Consider the following 21946-nt stretch of genomic DNA (forward strand, 5'->3'; position numbering starts at 1 on the left):
TCAAATTTCATTTTACGATTTGCTTATATCTAGCCTCCCCCAAACAAATAATATTGAATATAAACTGAACTGAACTGAGCTTCTTTGTATTTGGCGCTTTATCATAAAGACGAAAGAGGGCGTTAACTACGGTCGCTATTGCATCATCGTCAGCAATTGTGATTTGTCTTTATTGTTTCATATGATCATATCATTCTGTCTGTAAAAAAATGTTGTTCGTCGCGACGTAAGGTACTGGCTCGCTGATTATGCGTCATTGAATGGGAAGATTATTAATTATTACGTAAAACGAAGTCTGCTTTATGAGGCGTGAAACCGAAAATTGTGACTTCGTTTTTCTGTTGTAAACTGAGAAAAAACATCAAGACTATTATGTTCGTTTCCCGTTATTTTTTCATATTTTAATAAGGCAAGTATTCTTTAATTTCTTAAATGATGGTTTTCTTAGAATTGGTGTTTTGTATTTCTCCGAATTCCCATTTTGAACGACAAGCCAAGGCTTAAATATCTCTTTAAAAGTTAAGCCTTAGCCATCGTATGGCGCGTAGCAACAAGCATTTGGAATTTGGATGATTCACTTTTGAAACTAAAACGAGGAAGTTTAAGAATGTATTCTTTACCGCTGATAATCGTGCCAACCGGCTAAAAAGATCCTGTGGAACTTAATTTAATTGACTTTGTGGCTGTCATCGTAGTGTCGTTTTTAATTATCCATCGAAAGCTTAATAAGTTTGGAGGCAATATACAACTTGATAAATAAATAGAGAAGTTGGTTGATCCGATTCTTATCAGTCAGATGGAGGAGTTTGTACAGAAACCAAAATATTTTAACCTTTGACTCCTCTCAAAAGTCTCTCATTTGAGTATGTCTATCTGATTCCTTAATTTCTAATCAAAATACGTAGTTGTTTAAACTTGTGCGGATGTTTAAAAACGAAATTATTGAACAAACTCCATTATAAAGTTATTGACCCACTGATCTGTTATCAATAGTTAATTATGAATGATGTGACAATTTCTTGAAACCCATTAAGACATGGTTTTTGTTTCCAAACTGTTATTGACTGAACAATATCTTTTCTATTTTACTAGGTTTTCCCTCCAATTTTGTATCAAACACTGGATTCTGGAAACAGTATCAAGATGATCAGTCGTACTAACATGAAACTTCAAATGATGAGGGAGCAGACGCAGCAGTTGCAGCGTCAGGAGGCTAGGCAAATGACCCTCGCTTCCTCGGCTCCCCAATCTTCTGCTATTCAGGTACCCATTCGAGTGGTACCTGTTCAGGAGTTGGAGGTTCCTAGACAAATCTTACGTGTAAGTTGTCAATTTTGTAAATGGTTTCAGGGGCATATAGTTAAAGTTTCCCATGATTAATGCATTATCATTTGGGTGTCTTTCATTATTATAAAACTTGGCTAAGAAATGTTTAGTGGTTTTGTAGAATTGATTAGAGTAACACCAGTTGTCCAGTTTATTTAATTTAATGTCACATTTTGTCAAAGAAAGAAGATACAGTCTTTGTTATTGAATGTCTATTATTTTGGGAATATCTGAAGAATAACACAAATGTTGCAACAATGTCATTACATAGCTAGTGACGATGTGTAACCTAAATAAGTAGAATTATAAATTTAATATTCTACAGAGAAGCTCTTTGATAATAGTATTACAATTAACATTAATGAGGGAATTATTAGTAATTAATGGAGAACTTTTATTTTACATAAAATTATTAATGTTGATAAAGGATTATGGTTTATTTAAAGAAAGGATTTTTCAATAAAAGTTTAGTTTGCAACATTTACCATTATTATTTATCATGTGCAAGAAATTATAATTAATTAATTAATTGTCATAAAGAATTCTCTGTAACAAATCTTGAATTGAGTATTTAAAGCAATTGTCGGTTCGACGAGTAGATAGATGTCGCTAGCGTCGAAATAAAAATGAGGTGGGCAAATATTGTGAGCGCTCTTTTATGAAAATCATCTCGAAACGAGCGAGCACTTCAAATACGAAGATCAGTTGATCTTGTTCAACGAGAAAGATAAATTGCACAAGCTCAGTCAGGTATTGTTCACGAGAGAGGCAATAGTTTGTTCACATTTTATTCTATGCGTTTTTTTAATGAACCAAATCGACTGAATTTTTTTTTTTTTCACTTTCTGGTAGCGAATAGTTATTTTTATGAAGTAACGGGGTTTCCTGGCTTTAATGTTCCTCTTACGTCACAGTCTCTTACTGTGACAAGTCTACGAGCGTGCGCTGAAGTCGCGAGGAATTTCGGATTTTGTAGCGCGCGTGCTAATTGGTCTTGCGAAGAATACACTAATAAAGCTGGGCCTTGTGACGTAAGAGAAACATTTTAACAAGTTGGGCCTTGTGACGTAAGAGAAACATTTTAACAAGTTGGGCCTTGTGACGTAAGAGAAGGCCAAGTGAGAAAATTCTGAACATTCATTTTTGGAAGTTGATCACAATATTTGCCCACCTCTGCTTATAGAAACCCCTCGCGTTGATTGGATCCTTGATCAATAACATAATTAGAGCAAATATAAACAATATTTTTACATGGGATATATAATTTAGGTTAAAGTCCACTAAATAGAGTATAAGTTGTCTAATTATAATACTCGAACAATGGCTCGCTGACGACGTTATCAAATTATCATTCGGCTATTTTAAATTTTAGCTTACTTTGACATAAATAGATGGCACCAAGCTCTCTAGAAAAGCCGCGTTTTTCGAAGAATCCTATAGATTCATGGCCAAATTGGCCATCTCTAATAAAAGGGCTTTTTCATAATACAGGTGGCATTGATAGAGCCGACAGCTGCTTTAAATTAAACATCAAAAAATATTTCATCTTTAAAATATAACATTTGTGTAGGAAATTATCAACAGATGGCAGCAGGTTCTTCATAAGCTTTCGCCGAAATTCCCCCAAGTCATTTCTCAATAACCCAATTATTGGCAATTCAATCACGATTTTTTTAAACACCGGTATCTTTGAAATTTTTTTCATAGTGATATTGGCTGTATTTATACTTATAAGAACTAGTTTTTCTATCTTGTATTTTTGGTTTTAGCTTTTTTAATTACTGTGTTTTGAAAACTGTCTTCCTCTGTGATACTGCGTGTAGTTGTGTTTAAGTCCTACTTTTAACAGATTTTATCAGATTTTCTATGAAGACTAAGTAACAAAGTTTTCTTTACGGTGCTTCAGGTTCAAACTTTATTGGAGAACCCAACAAGATTTCACATTCAACAAAAACAACAAAGACAATTACAACAATTTTTGGATACCAGAGCTGCGTCGTATCGTATTTTAGCTCCACCTAAAGTAATCCAGGAAATCTTAGCACCAGCGGTTGCAGTTAATAACAGCGCATCTTCGATATGCAGTCCGTCATCAGCCGCTCACAGTAGTTCTGCAACGTCCCCTCCTTCCGAGGTTGGTTTAATTTCAGTTATTTTGTGTGAATGTGATTGTGGTTGGTTGTAGCGTGTCTCTTTTGGGATAGAAGGGTTTGAAACGGTTAAATATGATATGAAGTGTTCACCTAATTTTAAAGAAAAATGGTGTTGCGTATTTGTTCTTATATTTGTTTATTTACATGATGGATTTTAATCATAACAAGATAAATATGGTCATAAATATTTTCTTTTATTACCATGGCAAATTAGTTATAAATTTTTATTAAGAGCCACTACTTTATGGATTAACACGTTTAAAATTTCCAAAATCTTGGTTAATTTAATCTGTATAACATGACTTAAGAAGAATTTCAGTTTTAAAGCTTAAGATATTTAAAATGAATATTTTGTTCAATCTGAAGTAGTAGCTTTTTTAATAAAAATTTAAAATTTAAACTAACATTTTTGAAATAGTTATTCCGAACAAATGTCTATTTTTTTAATCCTTTTTTCAAAAAAATTTAATCTGTCCAAAGCTTATTAGCGAATATCTATTTTCAACCCAATTCCTTCCATATTATGGCGAGACGGGTAATAATTTTTGACGTGATAAATTAACCCCTCGTGCTCTAATTTTCCCCGCCTTTTGAAAAAACTGGAATGTGGATATTTAAATACGTAAAAACAACCTCTTTAAAATTCAAAGCTCGCGCCAAAAACCAAGTTTTTTTTTGCGATTGTGTCGGTTTTTAGGTGGTTTCTTTTCGCCTCAAACGTTTTATTCGCCTGTTCCGGGGATGATAATAACTCCTGCACATCTCTTTTTACTCTTTCTGAAAAGTAGGTGTCAAGAGGGTAAATCGGATTTTGTCGTCTGCTAGCCAGAATTTATCTGCTAAAATAACCTCAGGCAGTCATTTTGGAAAAAGTTTTTACCCCCGACTCAAAGTTTCAAACTATTCGCCACCACAGAATCTGAGTAAAAGGATGTCAGACCCTACTCAAGGAAACTATCTTGCCCCACTACGAAAGATATTTTTCTTAGTTAGACAGAGACCTCCATCGGCCGTTTCTCGAGATTTAAAGTAGGGAAGTATCGTCTGCTTCTGATCAGAGCTACTTAAATTATTATTCTTAATTATATTGGAAATATTTAAGTTTCAAATAATATCGAAAACAAATGCTATTTTATAGCATTCAATAGTATTAAATATTTTTAGCGGCCAATAATTGTTGATTTTATAAAATGTCTTCACGCTTGCCCAACTTGTTGGAATAGTTCAGCCAATGCCTAAGAAAGAGTTCATAAACTCTTTAGTGGGAGAGAAAACGGATCCACAGCTGAAGCGGGGAGGCAACATTTCAACAAGATGGCCAAGGTTATTTTATAAAAAGAACTATTCCTTGATATTCCTCGTGTTCAAAAACAAATCCGGCAAAAGGTCTCTTATCGAGAGACTCCCCACAATTTTCAAGAAACACCATCTATCTGTAAAAATGTGAAGTCAGAAATTGGTAGTATCGTAATACGGCGATAGATGGCAATAGCATTTCGGAAGCGGATTTCTCTCAACCTCAGCGCATTGCTCAGCGACAAACGCTTTTATGAATCTTGCCAAGCCAGTTAATAACTGTTTTGTTGATTTAAGATGTTTAAATATTAAACAGGGGGCATTTTTACTTACAATATTCTTCCATGTAATATGTAAGAGCAGGTTTTTTCGTTGCTCAAAGGTATAGTGATGTCACGCAAGAATAATAGCGCCAACATTAATTTAATTGTCGTTAAACTTAGATATTTATTGATAATTCTTTTTTATGTGGGAAATGGTCCACCCATTGCTGCACCTTGTGCTGAGTTGAGTGGCTCGCGTCAAAGGTGCGGCCATCAGTAGTAGGATACTACTACCCGTGCTGGATTTGTCACCTGTCGGGGTTTGTGGATGCTGGCGTAGGGCACTATGACTACACCACCGGTGTAGTAGACTTTTTGATACGCTTGGAGCATCGGTGAATAAATTTCTGACCCAATGTTCCAAGGCAACAATTTACTAAAATTAAAATTTGAATAGCTATATTTTCTAAAATAATGATCAAGTTACGGTAATTGTTGTAGCTTAATAACTAATAGCGTTTTCCATTTGACTGCACTCGAGCGCTCTAGATCGCTCCGATCCACATTTTATGTTCCATTAGCATGTTCGGATCTGCTCCGATCCAGTTTCGCGTGTTCCATTTCCCGCTCTCGGGTGCTCCGAGATCGCCCAAAACCGATCTGCCGATTTCGACAGATCAACGGATCGAGATTGGAGCAAATTTTTGCGTGTTCCTTTTAGATTTATTGGCCAAATAACAGACCAAGACGTGAAAATTCAAATTACTAGCAGACGAAAAATCCACAAAGCGCGGGAATATGTTCATGGAATGTTCCATTTGCGGTTTTACTCTAGTCGATCGGGGTGAGGTCTATGACGTCAGAGTCAGATTCGGAGCGAATCTCGAGCAATCAAATGGAAAATGCTATTAATCATGTTTCTTCATGGAGCACGTGGTTCCATCTAAGTAAAGTGATCGTTATATTTCGGAAATAATAGCTTGTCAAAATGATCGTTTAAGGGGAAAGAATACAATAAAAGCCTCTTTTTCGTTCAAGCTGAACGTTTCTGTGTTAACAATTACATAATTGAATTATATTTTTCTTATTAGGCTGAACCTTCCTCTAATGCTTAAAATAATTTTGATAATTCTAATATTAATAGTTAACAGGATATAAGGTCCTAACTAAAGGGTAGATTGGGCGCTTGCCCAACTTGTTTAGCTCTGGGGGTCCGAATTAAAACGTAATAACTTAATTACCTATAAATTTAAAATTGTAAAAATTATATTAGTCACTAAACAAGAGGCTGTTCTACACTTCAATATTAATTTTATAAGTTAACATACAAAATTAAAAGAGTTCAGCTTGAAATAGCGCGAAAGTAGACAATGGCCACTGTAAAGACAATGGCCCCCGTAAATTTAGGTATAACTTGGAATTATTTATATTAAAACGTAAATTATTAATTGAAATGAATCGTCATAGACGTTTAAAATGGTAGAAATTACTTTAGTGACAATTGAAGTCGCGAAGCGTTGAGATTGGTAGCCATGCTGGCACCTAGGAGCAACAAACACAGCACCTCACAAAATCTTCCCACAACGTGTTGACAAATATTTAACCCTAATAATATTTAATAATAATAATCAGCTAGACTAATACCCTTGGCACCACCTTAGGCCCAAGTCATCGAGCGACTTATAATGCCATTAATTCCGGTGGTCGGGTGACAATGCGTAGGAGGGTGGTAGCAAGCCCTTCATACCACGCGAGCCAACAGCTCCCTACACTAACTGTTACCGTTAACCTCTACAAGTTTTACTTGTAATATCCTTCTGATTAAACACAACAAAATTATAATATTTATGTAAAATGCCTTTCATGTAATTTGTCATATTTTAAGTAAAAGAGGTATTTTTCGTTGAGCGTGTAAACAGTGTTTTTGACTTGTTTTTTAATTTGAAAATATATAACGAAATAACCTAACAAAATTTATTGATAATCCGCGTGCATCGAATTTGTAAACTAAAATTGTTTAAATAATGTAACTAAATTTAATAGACCTTTAATTAAATAGGCGTTTCCATAAAAAGAAATAGGAACAAAAGTTACATTTTTTTATTAAGTCACGATCGGGTTTCTCACGCGTGCTTTGAGTTTTCTATCTGTTCATAATAGCTACATCTAGTGACTTAGGGATCGTAACACTGAAGCAGCGTTAATTTATAGGAGGGATAATACAATTTTCAATAAATGGTAGCTAAAACCGTGTCTTCCGAATTTCAAATCTGAAAAATTTAAACTAGATGAAGAGAAGCGTCATACCAGGAACTTGTATATCTGTACACTGGGAATGTCTAAAGATCCATTGGCACTGTGCTGCCAATTCGTCTGGAGAAACGGGCGGGGCTTAAATTTACGTCAAATGCGAGACGTTGCGCGTATTTTCAAAATCATTGGCTGGCTGCCGTCGTTGTAAAACACGCCGTTTTCTCGTCTACTTTATACATTCCAAGTGTACATTTTCCTTGTGGCGAGCTTACGAGTGATTAATTTACTGTTTTTCGTCAAAAATCGATGTACTAAATTTTTCATTTCCATGCAGTTCTACCTTTATTTAATTTGTAAGACTAAAATTTCGCCATCTATGTTGTATTCCGTTCGAGAGATAAAGCTGTATAACTAAAAACAAGATAATGTTTCGTATTCCGTTCCAAAGATGGCGCTTTAAACCTAAAATCAAGATAATGTTTCGTGTTCCGTTCCAAAGATAGCGCTCGAAACCTAAAATCAAGATAATGTTTCGTATTCCGTTCCAAAGATAGCGCTCAAAACCTAAAATCAAGATAATGTTTCGTATTCCGTTCCAAAGATAGCGCTCAAAACCTAAAATCAAGATAATGTTTTGTATTCCGTTCCAAAGAAGGCGCTCGAAACCTAAAATCAAGATAATGTTTCGTATTCCGTTCCAAAGATGGCGCTCGAAACCTAAAATCAATTCTGTCCGAAAGATGGATCTTTAAAGCTAAAATCAATTCTGTCCAAAAGATGGATCTTTAAAGCTAAAATCAATTCTGTCCGAAAGATGGATCTTTAAAGCTAAAATCAAGATAATGTTTCGTATTCCGTTCCAAAGATGGCGCTCGAAACCTAAAATCAATTCTGTCCGAAAGATGGATCTTTAAAGCTAAAATCAATTCTGTCCAAAAGATGGATCTTTAAAGCTAAAATCAATTCTGTCCGAAAGATGGATCTTTAAAGCTAAAATCAATTCTGTCCGAAAGATGGATCTTTAAAGCTAAAATCAATTCTGTCCGAAAGATGGATCTTTAAAGCTAAAATCAATTCTGTCCGAAAGATGGATCTTTAAAGCTAAAATCAATTTTGTCCGAAAGATGGATCTTTAAAGCTAAAATCAATTCCGACCGAAATATGGCGCATTAAACCTAAAATCAATTCCGTCTCAAAGATGGCGCTTTACGTATGAAAACTAAATATATTATTTATATATTCCCAAAGGAGCAAGCAGCGTAGCTTCTCGTTGAGTGATAAAATTAAAATTATTAGCTCTGCCGCAACGACAGGTGGCGATACTTTACGGGTTCGTTTTGGTGTAATACGGAAAAGCATCACAAAGAAAGCTATTTTGTTAACTTTCCTAAATATATTTAAAACGGTGATTTAAAAATAATTGAAAATAATTTGATTTGGATCACTTGACTTAAATATTGAAATAGAATATTTTTTGTACACATCCTTATGATTGAAGAAAGGTTTAAGAACGAGTGAATTTCAGTGTTTATAAGTGGTAACAACAGGTGTCAAATAGTGCTAAATACCGGCAAGACAAATAATACCCATACTAGCTAATGTGACAAATATTAGCAAACGTTGTTTTTTTAAATCCCAAAAAAATTGTCACTAAAACCATTTTAGATTTGGGATATTTTAGTCAAATATATTGTCTTGAATTCTTTTGGCTTATTTACATTATTTTAATACCGAAATTTATTAATGACCCTTTTTGCAATTTTTTTCCACTTTTGACCACTGACATTGACTTTTCTCTAACAACGTGGCATTTGGGCAGCACCGGGATAGTTCCAAAGTTTTTTTTCAATGGACGAATTGATTAATAATGTGAGTTCAGCGGTAACGTACACATAATTTTAAATTAATTTTTATTATAGTAAATGAGTTATCTAAGGCTAAGGGGTTTTCCCTCGAGTTCTTCGGTTTCCCCTTCCATAAAAACTTGTCGAGGTTAACGGTAATAGTGTAGGGAGCTGTTGGCTCGATCTCGTGGCATGCAGGGCTTGCCACCACCCTCCTACGCATTGTAACCCGGCCACCTGAATTAATGGCTTCAAAAGTCGCTTGATGGCTTAGGCCTAAGGTGGTGCCTTGGGTATTAGCCGAGCTGGTTATTATTACTTATGCATAAAAACAAATTAAAGTTCAAAAATCAACGGAATTAGTTGCACAAAATTAAAACATTTTAAAATCGAACTATAGTTTCGGCTTATTTATGCCATCAGGGGAACAATAATAAATTTTTGTGTTTTTCCCCTGATGATCATCAGGGTGGTCATTATTTCGTGTATTTCTTAAACGTTGCAGTTTACCCTCTAAATTTGTTCCAATGTGTGAAAACATAATCCCAAATAAATTTGGGGTAAATTTGTGTTTTAATTTTTCGGAAAATTTTTCGAATTGCGGAAAAATAAAAAAATTAAACATAAATTACTTTTCAAGGGTTTTTAATGTTTTAAACTTTTTATCGATATATAATGTCTAATATCAGTAAACATACTAAAAAACATTAATAGTGTTACACTGTTAATCAGTTTAACCTAGTCTAGAGGTTTAGTTTTACTTTTAGATTCGAAAAATTTAGGTGAAAATGCCGCTTTATTTAAATTTGCAAACAATATATTAGACTAATCATGGAATTAAAATTTTCCGGAAAAAAGACCTCGGTCATTTTCCGACTTAGAACACTAGGGTAAATTGAACAAAGTTTAGATGTAGCTCAATGTGCTTGAACATTCTCTACATCTTACCATTAGAAAAACCGGTGATTTATCATTTTTATCCATATTTTTCGAGTTGGTTACGGATTACGGCTACTTTATCTCAAAATCAACCACTCTGTTGTTGAATAGGTGGTTAGATTATCTAAATTCCCACTGCTTTGTGTACTATTACTGAAAATGGCAAGCCTATTGGTTCCCTTGGCACGCGTAAACCAAGTAGTTTGAAACGAGATAAATTGGTTATATATTACACTTTTATATATTATATTATATTACAGTTTTAGATAAAGTATCCATAACCCGTAACTAACTCGCGAAATATTAAAAATTAACCTTTGTTCGATTGCTAAATAAAGGGAATTTCCAAACTGCTTTGTACTTGCCTAGTGCTCGGATTTCGATTAATTTTTATCCATGAATAAAATAAGCTCGGCGATATTTAAATAATATTTATTTAAATAACCAATAGTTGAATAAAAATTGTAAAATGTTTAAAGTGAATAAGCCTATTATTTAAATAAAACAAACAATTATTTAAATAAATGCCACTTTTATTCAAATAAATGCTTGGTTGCGTAAAAAACATAATTAAATAAGTTAAAATGATATTCTTTTTACCAACGTTTTTTAAATAAATCGGAAAATTTGTGGATAATGAATAAACAATTCCGAGCACTATACTTGCCACTTTCGGTAATAGAGCGTCAAGCAGTTAGAAACCAGATAATTTAAGTCATATTAAACAACACAGAGTGGTTGAATTTTAGATAGAGTAAGCGTAATCCGTAGCTAACTCGAAAAATATGGATACAAATTAAAAAATCTCAGTTTATTCTAGTGCTAAGATATAGGGCATTTTCAAGGTTATTGAGCTACCTCTTAATTTTGCTCAATTTATCCCAAAATTCTTATGAATTATATTTTCATACATTGGAACAAATTTAGGGTAAGAGTGCAACAGTTAAGAAATAAACCAGTGATGATGGCCTAAATAAGCCAAAACTATAGTAGGATCAGGGTTGGCAATTTTACTGATTTAAAAAAAAAATCAAATAAATCGATTTTTTTTATTTAAATTGGATTTTTATTGATTTTTATGATTTTAATTAAATTAATATAATTTAGTACCATAATTTTACCTAAAACAAATGTTTTAATTTATATATGTGTATAATGAATTTATTAAATTTAAGCTAATAATCATTTAGAAGTTTTTATTTTTTTAAAACCTATTTTCGTACTTTACCAATAAAATTCGGCAGAATCTCCAGCTACAGGTAGAATCCAATGCAACATTAGGGGGGAAGTACAAGAAAGATTATATTTAAACCTAAATTATAGCAATTGGCGAGGTTATTTATTTTTCAAAAATACTATATAAAAATTGATTCAAATCAAGCTGATTTAAATCAGCCAACCCTGAGTAGTATTTTAAAATGTTTTAATATTGTGCAATAAATTTGGTTGATTTTTAAACTTAAGTTTTTAATTTTAATTAAATTTAAGTTTCGTCAGAATTGACATTGTTAGAGAGGCCTCGTTCGTACATTTTCATAACTTAATTGATGCTATTGCATGTGATACAGACCTCCAGTGGCGGAATTTGTAATCACCGACTCACCGAGTGAGAGGTACAGTCGTGGTAAAAAAAATCTTTTCCCATAGCGTTACGCGATTATCGAGGCGTCTTAAAATGGTTCTTAACCTAATTAAATATAGTTAATAAATAATAAATATTAGCGAAACGGCTTCAGAAAGACTCGAAACATAATCTTTTTTTGAGATACACTGGAACTTTATTTTCTAAGTAAAAAAGGGGGAAAATATGACATAGTTTTTTAAGCCTCGGCGAGTCGGCGAAAGTATTTTTCGCGTCCTGCATCAGCTGGTAGCTTACAGCTGTGATTAAAAGTATTGGTAAAAGTCAAGGTTCTTACAAGCGGCACTATACAAGAGATGGATAAATATTAGTAAATAATTTACAGGTACAAATGAAGACATGTTGATAATTTCATTGGAAACTGAAGCTCTCAATTGAGAAGACACAACTGAAAAGATATAATAAATATTAGTAAATATTTGACCAGTAAAATATGAATAATATTTAATAAACTTACTCTGAAACATTGGAATTATCTTCAGATAAACTAGCCAAAGCTTGAGAGTTGTCCATTTCGAGAGAAAACATACAATATATTTTGTTTACTTTTACCAATGCTTTTAATCACAGCTGATGCAGGACGCGAAAATATATTCGCCGACTCGCCGAGGCTTAAAAAATTATATCATATTTCCCCCCTTTTTTACTTAGAAAATAAAGTTCCAGTGTATCTCAAAACGCTAATAGATTATGTTTCGAGCCTTTCTGAAGCCGTTTCGCTAATATTTATTATTTATTAACTATATTTAATTAGGTTAAGAACCATTTTAAGACGCCTCGATAATCGCGTAACGCTATGGGAAAAGATTTTTTTACCACGACTGTACCTCTCACTCGGTGAGTCGGTGATTCCAAATTCGGCCACTGGAGGTCTCTATCACATGCAATAGCATCAATTGAATAATATCCGATTTAAATCAGACAACACGGCCAAGGAGCAATATTTAATGAACAATTTAACGAAACTTATATAAAAAATTGCCAAAATCTTCATAAATACGTGGGTCCCATTTACGCGTTCCAATTCCAACCAACAGGCGTAACTATAGTCTATAATACACGCCTAAGTTCCTAACCAAATTTGATTCGCCATCAAATTGGGGCAAATTTATACAAACAAAATTGGCAACTTCTACCAAAATCTTACCGTCCAATGATTGATCAAGAAAGCTATTTATTTTGTATGTATTCCATCCCCTAAATATTCAAATCAAATCTCATTGGTCCTGTACAACTGATATCGTCTCAAAATATTCTAGTAGTTTTTTTAGAATAAGAGAGTTCCAAGAATATCTGACACACACGCGGTTATCGAGAATTTTCTTATTTTTAAACGTTTTTCATGAATATTTTTTCTCATACCGATATCAGCCAATATGGGCTTCGCTTAAGCCGATAAATAGGTCGGTATATCGGTACATCATTAATATTGAAATCGCTTTACTCGAAACCCTAAGTGTATAATAAGGTAACGTAAGTGTGACACTTCCTATTCTTCACATAAATACTGAGAGCTATTCGCGAAACAGACTGCATTCATAGCTGCACGGGCTCGTCTCAATTTTGAGAAAATTTGTGAAATACCCCGATTGCAGGGCCCCCAGAGGTCCTATAATTCCTATAAAATCCTATATTTTCAAAAATGTCCTTTAACATCCTATATTTTTAGCAAAATCCCCCAAATGTCCTATAAAATCCTATAATTTTGATATTTTGCCCATTTCTAATCCAACCACGCAGTGAAATTGCTAGATTTAGCTATAGGATAAATTCCTATACCAAGTCATTCTAGTCTATACTTTTGTTATTGTTAACGTGGTTAGCTAATACTATATTTTTGTGATAAAATGGTTAAATAGTTTCTATTTTTTAAGTGAAAATCAAAGATTTATTTATCTAAATATAGATTTGTTTTTTAAATGCATAAAGTTAGTAAATGAAATAGCATATATAGTCCTATAAAATCCTATAATTTTTTTTGTAAAAATAGTCCTATAAAGTCCTATATTCTTAGAAATATAATCCTATTTTTCCTATTAAAAAATTGAAGATTTGAGTGGGGGCCCTGCGAGTGAATAAGCACGAGTTTGTGACCGGTCTTAGATTATTTCGCGTCTCAAAATATATTTATAAATTCTATTTGTTCAAGGGACGAAATACTCAATAATCGTTTCTATTGGCTGTTAAATTGAATGACGCGAGTCACGCGACCTTTGCACCCACTTCACCCTAGTTTATTTTTGGAAAAGGTCGACCATTTCGCGATTTTTCGAAGTTCAAACGCTGCTACCGCCTTTATCACCTGTATTTGGTAAGCTCTTTTATTTATTTTAAACTAATCTAAAGTTACAAAAATTTCACCTTATGTTTTTTTTTCGAAACTAACCTTATAATGTTAGCGGCAGATGTTATTTTACGTTGTAAAGCATTAAGTAAATTTAGGTCTCTTAATTTGGAGGAAGAAGGTTATGTATTTGTATTTGAACGAGGTAAACCAGGGTACACTAACAAACATAGGTCAACACCAAGAGCTGGGCTCGAGCTCGGCTCGCTGAATTCGTATATGAGCTGACGGTCTCGGGCTCACTTTGGTCTCGCCAATTATTGGCCGGGTCTCGGGCTCGAGCTCGCAATCTAAATTTCCTCGCCGATGTGAGAGTCTCGAGCTCACTAGATTTTCTATGGTGGTGCCTTAGGTATTAGATTAGCTGATTATTATTATTGGCTCCGAAAACATTCATTCCTAAGGGCTGATTAATGCCAAATAATCTCCTTGATAAAATAGAAATACCATAAGTACAATTTCACAACGGCAAACCGCCGTGTCTTTGCATTCTGAAATTTACGACTCATGCTGACGATGGAACGCCTCGTAAAAATTAAATTATCCACAATATACATATGGAACCAATCGGAATGTAGAGACGGAACCGTTTTCCCAAACCAATCGGTATGTAGAGACGGAACCGTTTTCCCAAACCAATCGGAATGTAGAGACGGAACCGTTTTGCCAAACCAATCGGAATGTAGAGACGGAACCGTTTTGCCAAACCAATCGGAATGTAGAGACGGAACCGTTTTGCCAAACCAATCGGAATGTAGAGACGGAACCGTTTTGCCAAACCAATCGGAATGTAGAGACGGAACCGTTTTGCCAAACCAATCGGAATGTAGAGACGGAACCGTTTTGCCAAACCAATCGGAATGTAGAGACGGAACCGTTTTCCCAAACCAATCGGAATGTTTTAAAAATCAGTTTTAATGGCAAATAATTTCGTCGTGAAAAGGGTTTTTTCCAACCCGTAGTCGTTACCGATAAACCTTACAGCCCGAATATTATTCAAATGGTTTCTAAAAAAACAGTATTGGGCGAAAGAATATAAAGCCTCAGGAATGGAAGGATTGATATTATTGGCCGCGTGTTTTGGCTGAGCTAGAAACTTCCGGCAAAGCAAATCAGAGTAACCGGAAACGGTTAACGCAACCCGGTCTCTCTTTAAAAACGAGAGGCGCAAAAGTTCCACTAGACGGAGCTACACCTTCCATTCCTGGAGCTTTATATTCTTTGATTGGCCTTTTTCTGCAAAACAATTACGTATACGAGCGTATTTCGATTATTTAGCTGTGAGTTAGGTCTGGTACAAAGTCAAAATGTTTATACAAGGAAGCATGCTGCCTATGGAAAATGACTTTCGGCCAATTTGTTTCTAAAATTTGGATATGTTGTACTTCCAAACATCGTGACCAAAAGTGTTGCTTGGCTCAACGACCAAAACTTTACATATCTATTCTCGACTTAAAAATGTGGGTTCGGCAACCATACCAGACCTAACTTGCATTGCTTGCAATTACTATTTAAATTTAGAATAGTCAACATTTGTTATTTCGCGATAAACATAAGCCGAGAAACACGAAGAATATGACCGTATTAAACATAAAACTATTTAAACCTAAATAAAATCAGCTGTATTTAAATGTTGTATGGTATTATTATTATTAGTAGGGGTCAGGGTTTGAAAAAACCCGGGTTTTTTTCCAAAAAGCCCAACCCATTATTTTTTTATACAATTTCCATGTTTGTATTAGACAATATGTAAAAGTATACAGGTACTGCAAATCTGAACCAAAGGAAGTACCCAAGTTATAAGTTTCAAGTTAACGAGCCATTTAACTTGGTAAAGTTTGTATCGCATTACAATTCAGTCTTACACTCTTAAAAATGAAGAGTTAAAAAAATTGGGTTGTCTCACTGCAACCCAAATTTGGGTTAATAACAACCCAACATTAGTTAATTTTTTAAAATTGGTTAATTTTTTATGGGTTGTTTTATTAAACCAAAATTAGGTTAAAAATTTGGGTTGAAATCCATATAGAATATTTTTAAATCTCATTTGGTTTCAAAATTTTCAAAAGTTTGGGTTTCACGGTTTTAGAAATGTTACTTTTTGAACGCTACGTGAAAGACGAATTGTTTCAATAAGCAAGTTGTAGAGCATACTCGAAAACCTTAAATGGAATTGGTCTGGTGGAAATCGGACATCTCGTCACAGAAATAATTGGTCATGAAAAACAAACACGCTGGTACTACCACGTAGCGTTCAAAACATAACCCTTCTAAAGTCGTGAAAAAGTTCATGATATTTCGGAAATTTACAAAAAATAACGATCTCCCCCGAGAGCGTACATACTGAATATTTCCAATTTCTAGAAAATATAGATTTTGAGAAATATTCCTGGGCCGATCAAATGGTGACACCCTGTATACGAACCAACCTTTTTAAAAGTGTACACTCTTAAAAAGGTTGGGTTGTTTTCAACCCAAAATGGGTTTAAATTCAGCCCAAACCTGGGTCCGTATTTACCCAGCCCAAAATTTGGGTTGTTTAGACTTAAAAATTCAACTTGATTTTGTTTTGAAAACTACCCCACCTTGGGTTGAAATCTACCCCACCTTGGGTTGAAATCTACCCCACCTTGGGTTGAAATCTACCCCACCTTGGGTTGAAATCTACCCCACCTTGGGTTGAAATCTACCCCACCTTGGGTTGAAATCTACCCCACCTTGGGTTGAAATCTACCCCACCTTGGGTTGAAATCTACCCCACCTTGGGTTGAAATCTACCCCACCTTGGGTTGAAATCTACCCCACCTTGGGTTGAAAACTACCCCACCTTGGGTTGAAATCTACCCCACCTTGGGTTGAAATCTACCCCACCTTGGGTTGAAAACTACCCCACCTTGGGTTGAAAACTACCCCACCTTGGGTTGAAAACTACCCCACCTTGGGTTGAAATCTACCCCACCTTGGGTTGAAATCTACCCCACCTTGGGTTGAAATCTACCCCACCTTGGGTTGAAATCTACCCCACCTTGGGTTGAAATCTACCCCACCTTGGGTTGAAATCTACCCCACCTTGGGTTGAAATCTACCCCACCTTGGGTTGAAATCTACCCCACCTTGGGTTGAAATCTACCCCACCTTGGGTTGAAATCTACCCCACCTTGGGTTGAAATCTACCCCACCTTGGGTTGAAATCTACCCCACCTTGGGTTGAAATCTACCCCACCTTGGGTTGAAATCTACCCCACCTTGGGTTGAAATCTACCCCACCTTGGGTTGAAATCTACCCCACCTTGGGTTGAAATCTACCCCACCTTGGGTTGAAATCTACCCCACCTTGGGTTGAAATCTACCCCACCTTGGGTTGAAATCTACCCCACCTTGGGTTGAAATCTACCCCACCTTGGGTTGAAATCTACCCCACCTTGGGTTGAAATCTACCCCTCCTTGGGTTGAAATCTACCCCTCCTTGGGTTGAAATCTACCCCTCCTTGGGTTGAAATCTACCCCTCCTTGGGTTGAAATCTACCCCTCCTTGGGTTGAAATCTACCCCTCCTTGGGTTGAAATCTACCCCTCCTTGGGTTGAAATCTACCCCTCCTTGGGTTGAAATCTACCCCTCCTTGGGTTGAAATCTACCCCTCCTTGGGTTGAAATCTACCCCTCCTTGGGTTGAAATCTACCCCTCCTTGGGTTGAAATCTACCCCTCCTTGGGTTGAAATCTACCCCTCCTTGGGTTGAAATCTACCCCTCCTTGGGTTGAATTTTAATCACGTGATTTGCCGTGCAGCTAGGTAGGTAAATTTCAGACCTGAAAATTTTCGTGTGCCTATGTAAGACCAAATGAATGTCCCTCTTAGATATGAATCATTTAAAGGACCGATGGAGAAATTACAGGAATAAAATTTCGACGGAGGCCACAAGATAATTACTGTCTTGAGCTTTCGACCCGCGGGTCTTTGTTGAACTAAACTGAAATAAACCAATTTTCTTATATATATCGTTTCGTAAAAAACCTACAAAGTTATCAATTGTTAAAAATAAAAATAAATTTTTTTGAACGATTGATAACTTTTTAGGTTTTTTACGATCCGATATGTATAAGAAAATTGGTTTCGTTCAAGTTATAGCGATTTCCACTGGGGGATTTCGGGCGCTCCGGGAGCGCTCGTGATGAGATTTCGTCCTCCACTGGGAAATCGAGAGCAGCTCGGGACGAGATCCGTGTCTTCCACTGGCAATCTCGCTCTCACAGCGAGCGCTCTGAGAGCGAAAATTTTGATCCGAGAAATTCGACGGATCGACAGATTTCGAGCGGTTTTCGTGATTTTTAAAAATGGCGGAACTAGATAGGACAATAAATATTCGGGCTGCTTATTTGTTTATAGAATCGTCTTCGGATAATTCCGACGAAGAAATAGAGGCAATTCTTTAAAGGCAAACGCCGGAAATAGTATAAAGGCCTAAAATAATATGATAAATAGAGGATGTGGTTTATTCCTACTCTGAAAATGAAGTAAGTTCTTCTTTACGCCTAGGCCTAACCATGGATGATTAATAAAGTTTATGGAATACAATATTATAGTCCGCCATGACTTTCCGCGTATTTCGCTGGAAAATACTCGCCCCGAGAGTTGCTCTTAAAACGAGGTTGTATTTCACTGGGAGACTCGCTCGACCACGATCCTTGGAAATCTCGACACGAGCTGTGACGTCGAAATCGATTTCGGGGCGCTCTCGGAGCTTCCCAGTGGAAATCGCTATAAGTTAGACAAAGACCCGCGGATCGAAAACTCAAGACAGTTTTTGCCTTGATAAATAATGATCCATGTGTGTCCTCCATTTAACTTTTACTCCTACAATTTCTGCATGAAAAAACCTTCATATCTAAGAGGGGCGTTAATTTTTCGTATACAGGGAGTCACCATTTGATCGGCCCAGGAATATTTCTCAAAATCTATATTTTCTAGAAATTGGAAATATTCAGTATGTACGCTCCCGGGGGAGATCGTAATTTTTTGTCAATTTCCGAAATATCATGAAATTTTTCACGACGTTAGAAGTGTTAGGTTTTGAAATGTCCGATTTCCACCAGACCAATTCCATTAAAGGTTTTCGAGTATGCTCTACAACTTGCTTATTGAAACAATTCGTCTACCACGTAGCGTTCAAAAATTAACATTTCTAAAACCGTGAAACATTTCACGATTTTTCTGAAATTTACAAATAATAACGATCTCCCCCGAGAGAGTACATACTGAAAATTTCTATATGTCCGTTTCGTTGTATTACTTTTATGCATTTTTTTTTGTATTTTCAACACATTTCATTTTTAATTATTAAAGTAACAAAATATGTACTTTTCAACAAATATGAGAATCGGTAGGAATAAGCTATAACTATTGTTGAAAATTTTGAAACCAAATGAGATAAAAAGATTCTATATGGATTTCAACCCAAATTTTTAATTTTGGTTTAATAAAACAACCCATAAAAATGTAACAAATTAAAAAATTAACTAATGTTGGGTTGTTATTAACCCAAATTTGGGTTGCAGTGAGACAACCCAATTTTTTTAACTCTTCATTTTTAAGAGTGTAGATATACCGTCGCCGTTAAAACAAAACCACGTATCTTTTCGGTGGTCTTTTTGAGAAAAATGGATTTTTAATTTTGCAGGGACTTGTGAAATAGCTTGTTAGGTTTTTACATGTGAGTTAATTTTATAGTTAAATAATTTCGTTTCAATATTGAATTTATGAAGATTTTAATTTAAAAATATTTTGCTAAAGGGGAATTTTTAGAGATACGTGGTTTTGCGTCATGAAGGGAGATAGGAGCTGAAAATAAGCGAGATACGTGCTTTTGCGCGAAATAAGTTGTGAATATCAAAGATACGTTTAAATGTTTTCTCGATTTAAAAAAATAAATCCAATTGCAACCTATTAATGTTTTTAACGTTATATACGTAAATTGGGGTGTATAATCTAAATATGTCAAATTTTGACAAAACCACGTATCTCAAGTTATGTGGTTTTGTTTTAACGGTGACGAAATTCAGTTGGCATAAATTAGACATTTTGTAGACCCTAAAACTACTTTTTTTGTTTGATAAAAAACACCAACATTTTGTCCCTAGAGAATGTGTGCGGGGTCCTACTGTAATTCCTTATAAAATTGCACTTGTTTTAACACTTAATTTGTAAAGGTAAAACAATGATTTGGCTCAAAACATGTTCATTTTTTCACAGACAATCATTACAATAACATGAGGCGTAAAAACATTTGGGTAGTACCAACTTGTTTTTTTTTCATGACCTTTTATTTCAGTGACAAAATGTACGATTTTGACCGTACCAACTCCATTAAAGGTTTTCGAGTATGCTCTACAATTTACTCATTGAAACTTTTCGTCTACCACTTAGCGTTCAAAAACTACAAATTCTAAAACCGTGAAAAATAACACGATTTTTCTGAAATTCACAAATAACACACATTTCTAGAAGGTATAGTTTTTGAGAAAAATGCCTGGGCCGATCAAATCAAGACACCCTGTATAAAATGCCTTGATAATTCTAAACGTACAAAGCCAACTGATGCGAGGGCAGCGAGGCAGTCTTTAAGTTTTATTCTCTACGATATACCTTTAGTGCGAGTTGCCAAAGGTCGTTGTGGAGAAAAACAAAAAACAAACTACTACTTCAGGGTTGCCACGGTACCACGATTTCCTGGAAAAGTCGGGGAATTTGAATATGGGTATAAAAATAAGGGAAAGTCGGGGAATTTGAATATGGGTATAAAAATAAGGGAAAGTCGGGGAATTTGAATATGGGTTTAAAAATTAGGGAAAAGTCGGGGAATTTGAATATGGGTATAAAAATAAGGGAAAGTCGGGGAATTTGAATATGGGTTTAAAAATTAGGGAAAAGTCAGGGAATTTGAATATGGGTATAAAAATAAGGGAAAAGTCGGAATTTGAATATGAGTATAAAAATCAGGGAAAAGTCGGGGAATTTGAATATGGGTATAAAAAAAGGGAAAAGTCGGAATTTGAATATGGGTATAAAAATCAGGGAACAGTCGGGGAATTTGAATATGGGTATAAAAATCAGGGAAAAGTCGGGGAATTTGAATATGGGTATAAAAATCGGGGAAAAGTCGGGTAATTTGAATATTGGTTTAAAAATTAGGGAAAAGTCGGGGAATTTGAAAATGGGTTTAAAAATTAGGGAAAAGTCGGGGAATTTGAATATGGGTTTAAAAATCAGGGAAAAGTCGGGGAATTTGAACATGGGTTTAACAAGTCGGCCAAGGCCGTAATATTGGTTCCACATGGATGAATTAATTAATTATTCTCTAAGCCTTGGCGCGTGTTAAAAGGCTTAAGCATAATGTTAGACGTAAGCTTCTTTATCTGTATTGTAAGTTTGAGCTCCGTATCTCAAATCCAGTCCAAACTACGAAGAAAATTCGTGGATGATCTTATAAGCCTTGGCGCGTGTTAATATGGTTAAGCATAGTGCCAAACGTAACCACCTTTACCTATATTCAAAGTTTAAGCCCCCTATTTCAAATCCAATAGGAACTACGAAGCTTATAAATTTTTCTCTAACCTTGGCATAAGGGTTAAGCATAGCGTCAGACGTAAGCTTCGTTATCTGTATTCTAAGTTTGGGTTCAGTATCTCAAATCCAATAGGAACTAATCTATTAATAACGCTTTACCCGGGAGATTTTTGGGAACTTTCGTACTCTGCGTAACTCAACGCTCACAATCGGAAAAGGGGGGCTTTTGCGCCCCCTGTTTCCACGACAGAGCTGAAACGTGCGCACATTGTAGAGGTATAGCGGTTATATAGATTAAAACTTAAACGAAATTTAAAAGTCAA

The 21946-nt window shown here is 35.2% G+C and overlaps 1 protein-coding gene across 1 annotated transcript in view; it reads left to right on the top strand.

The window, feature by feature from the left end:
• Positions 1 to 210: 210 nt before the first annotated feature.
• LOC149969123 (microphthalmia-associated transcription factor-like) overlaps positions 211 to 21946 on the top strand; it is a 99552-nt gene continuing 77816 nt past the window's right edge. Inside the window, exons 1-3 of the mRNA XM_090155429.1 lie at positions 211 to 409; positions 1093 to 1320; positions 3233 to 3460. Of these exons, the coding sequence (XP_090011555.1) occupies positions 1144 to 1320; positions 3233 to 3460 (405 nt within the window). The 5' untranslated portion in view covers positions 211 to 409; positions 1093 to 1143. The remainder of the gene's footprint in view (positions 410 to 1092; positions 1321 to 3232; positions 3461 to 21946) is intronic.

The sequence above is a fragment of the Leiobunum rupestre genome, chromosome 1 (genome assembly GCF_980474605.1).
Source record: "Leiobunum rupestre chromosome 1, qqLeiRupe1.1.hap1, whole genome shotgun sequence".
NCBI classification, from domain to species: Eukaryota; Metazoa; Arthropoda; class Arachnida; order Opiliones; family Sclerosomatidae; genus Leiobunum; species Leiobunum rupestre.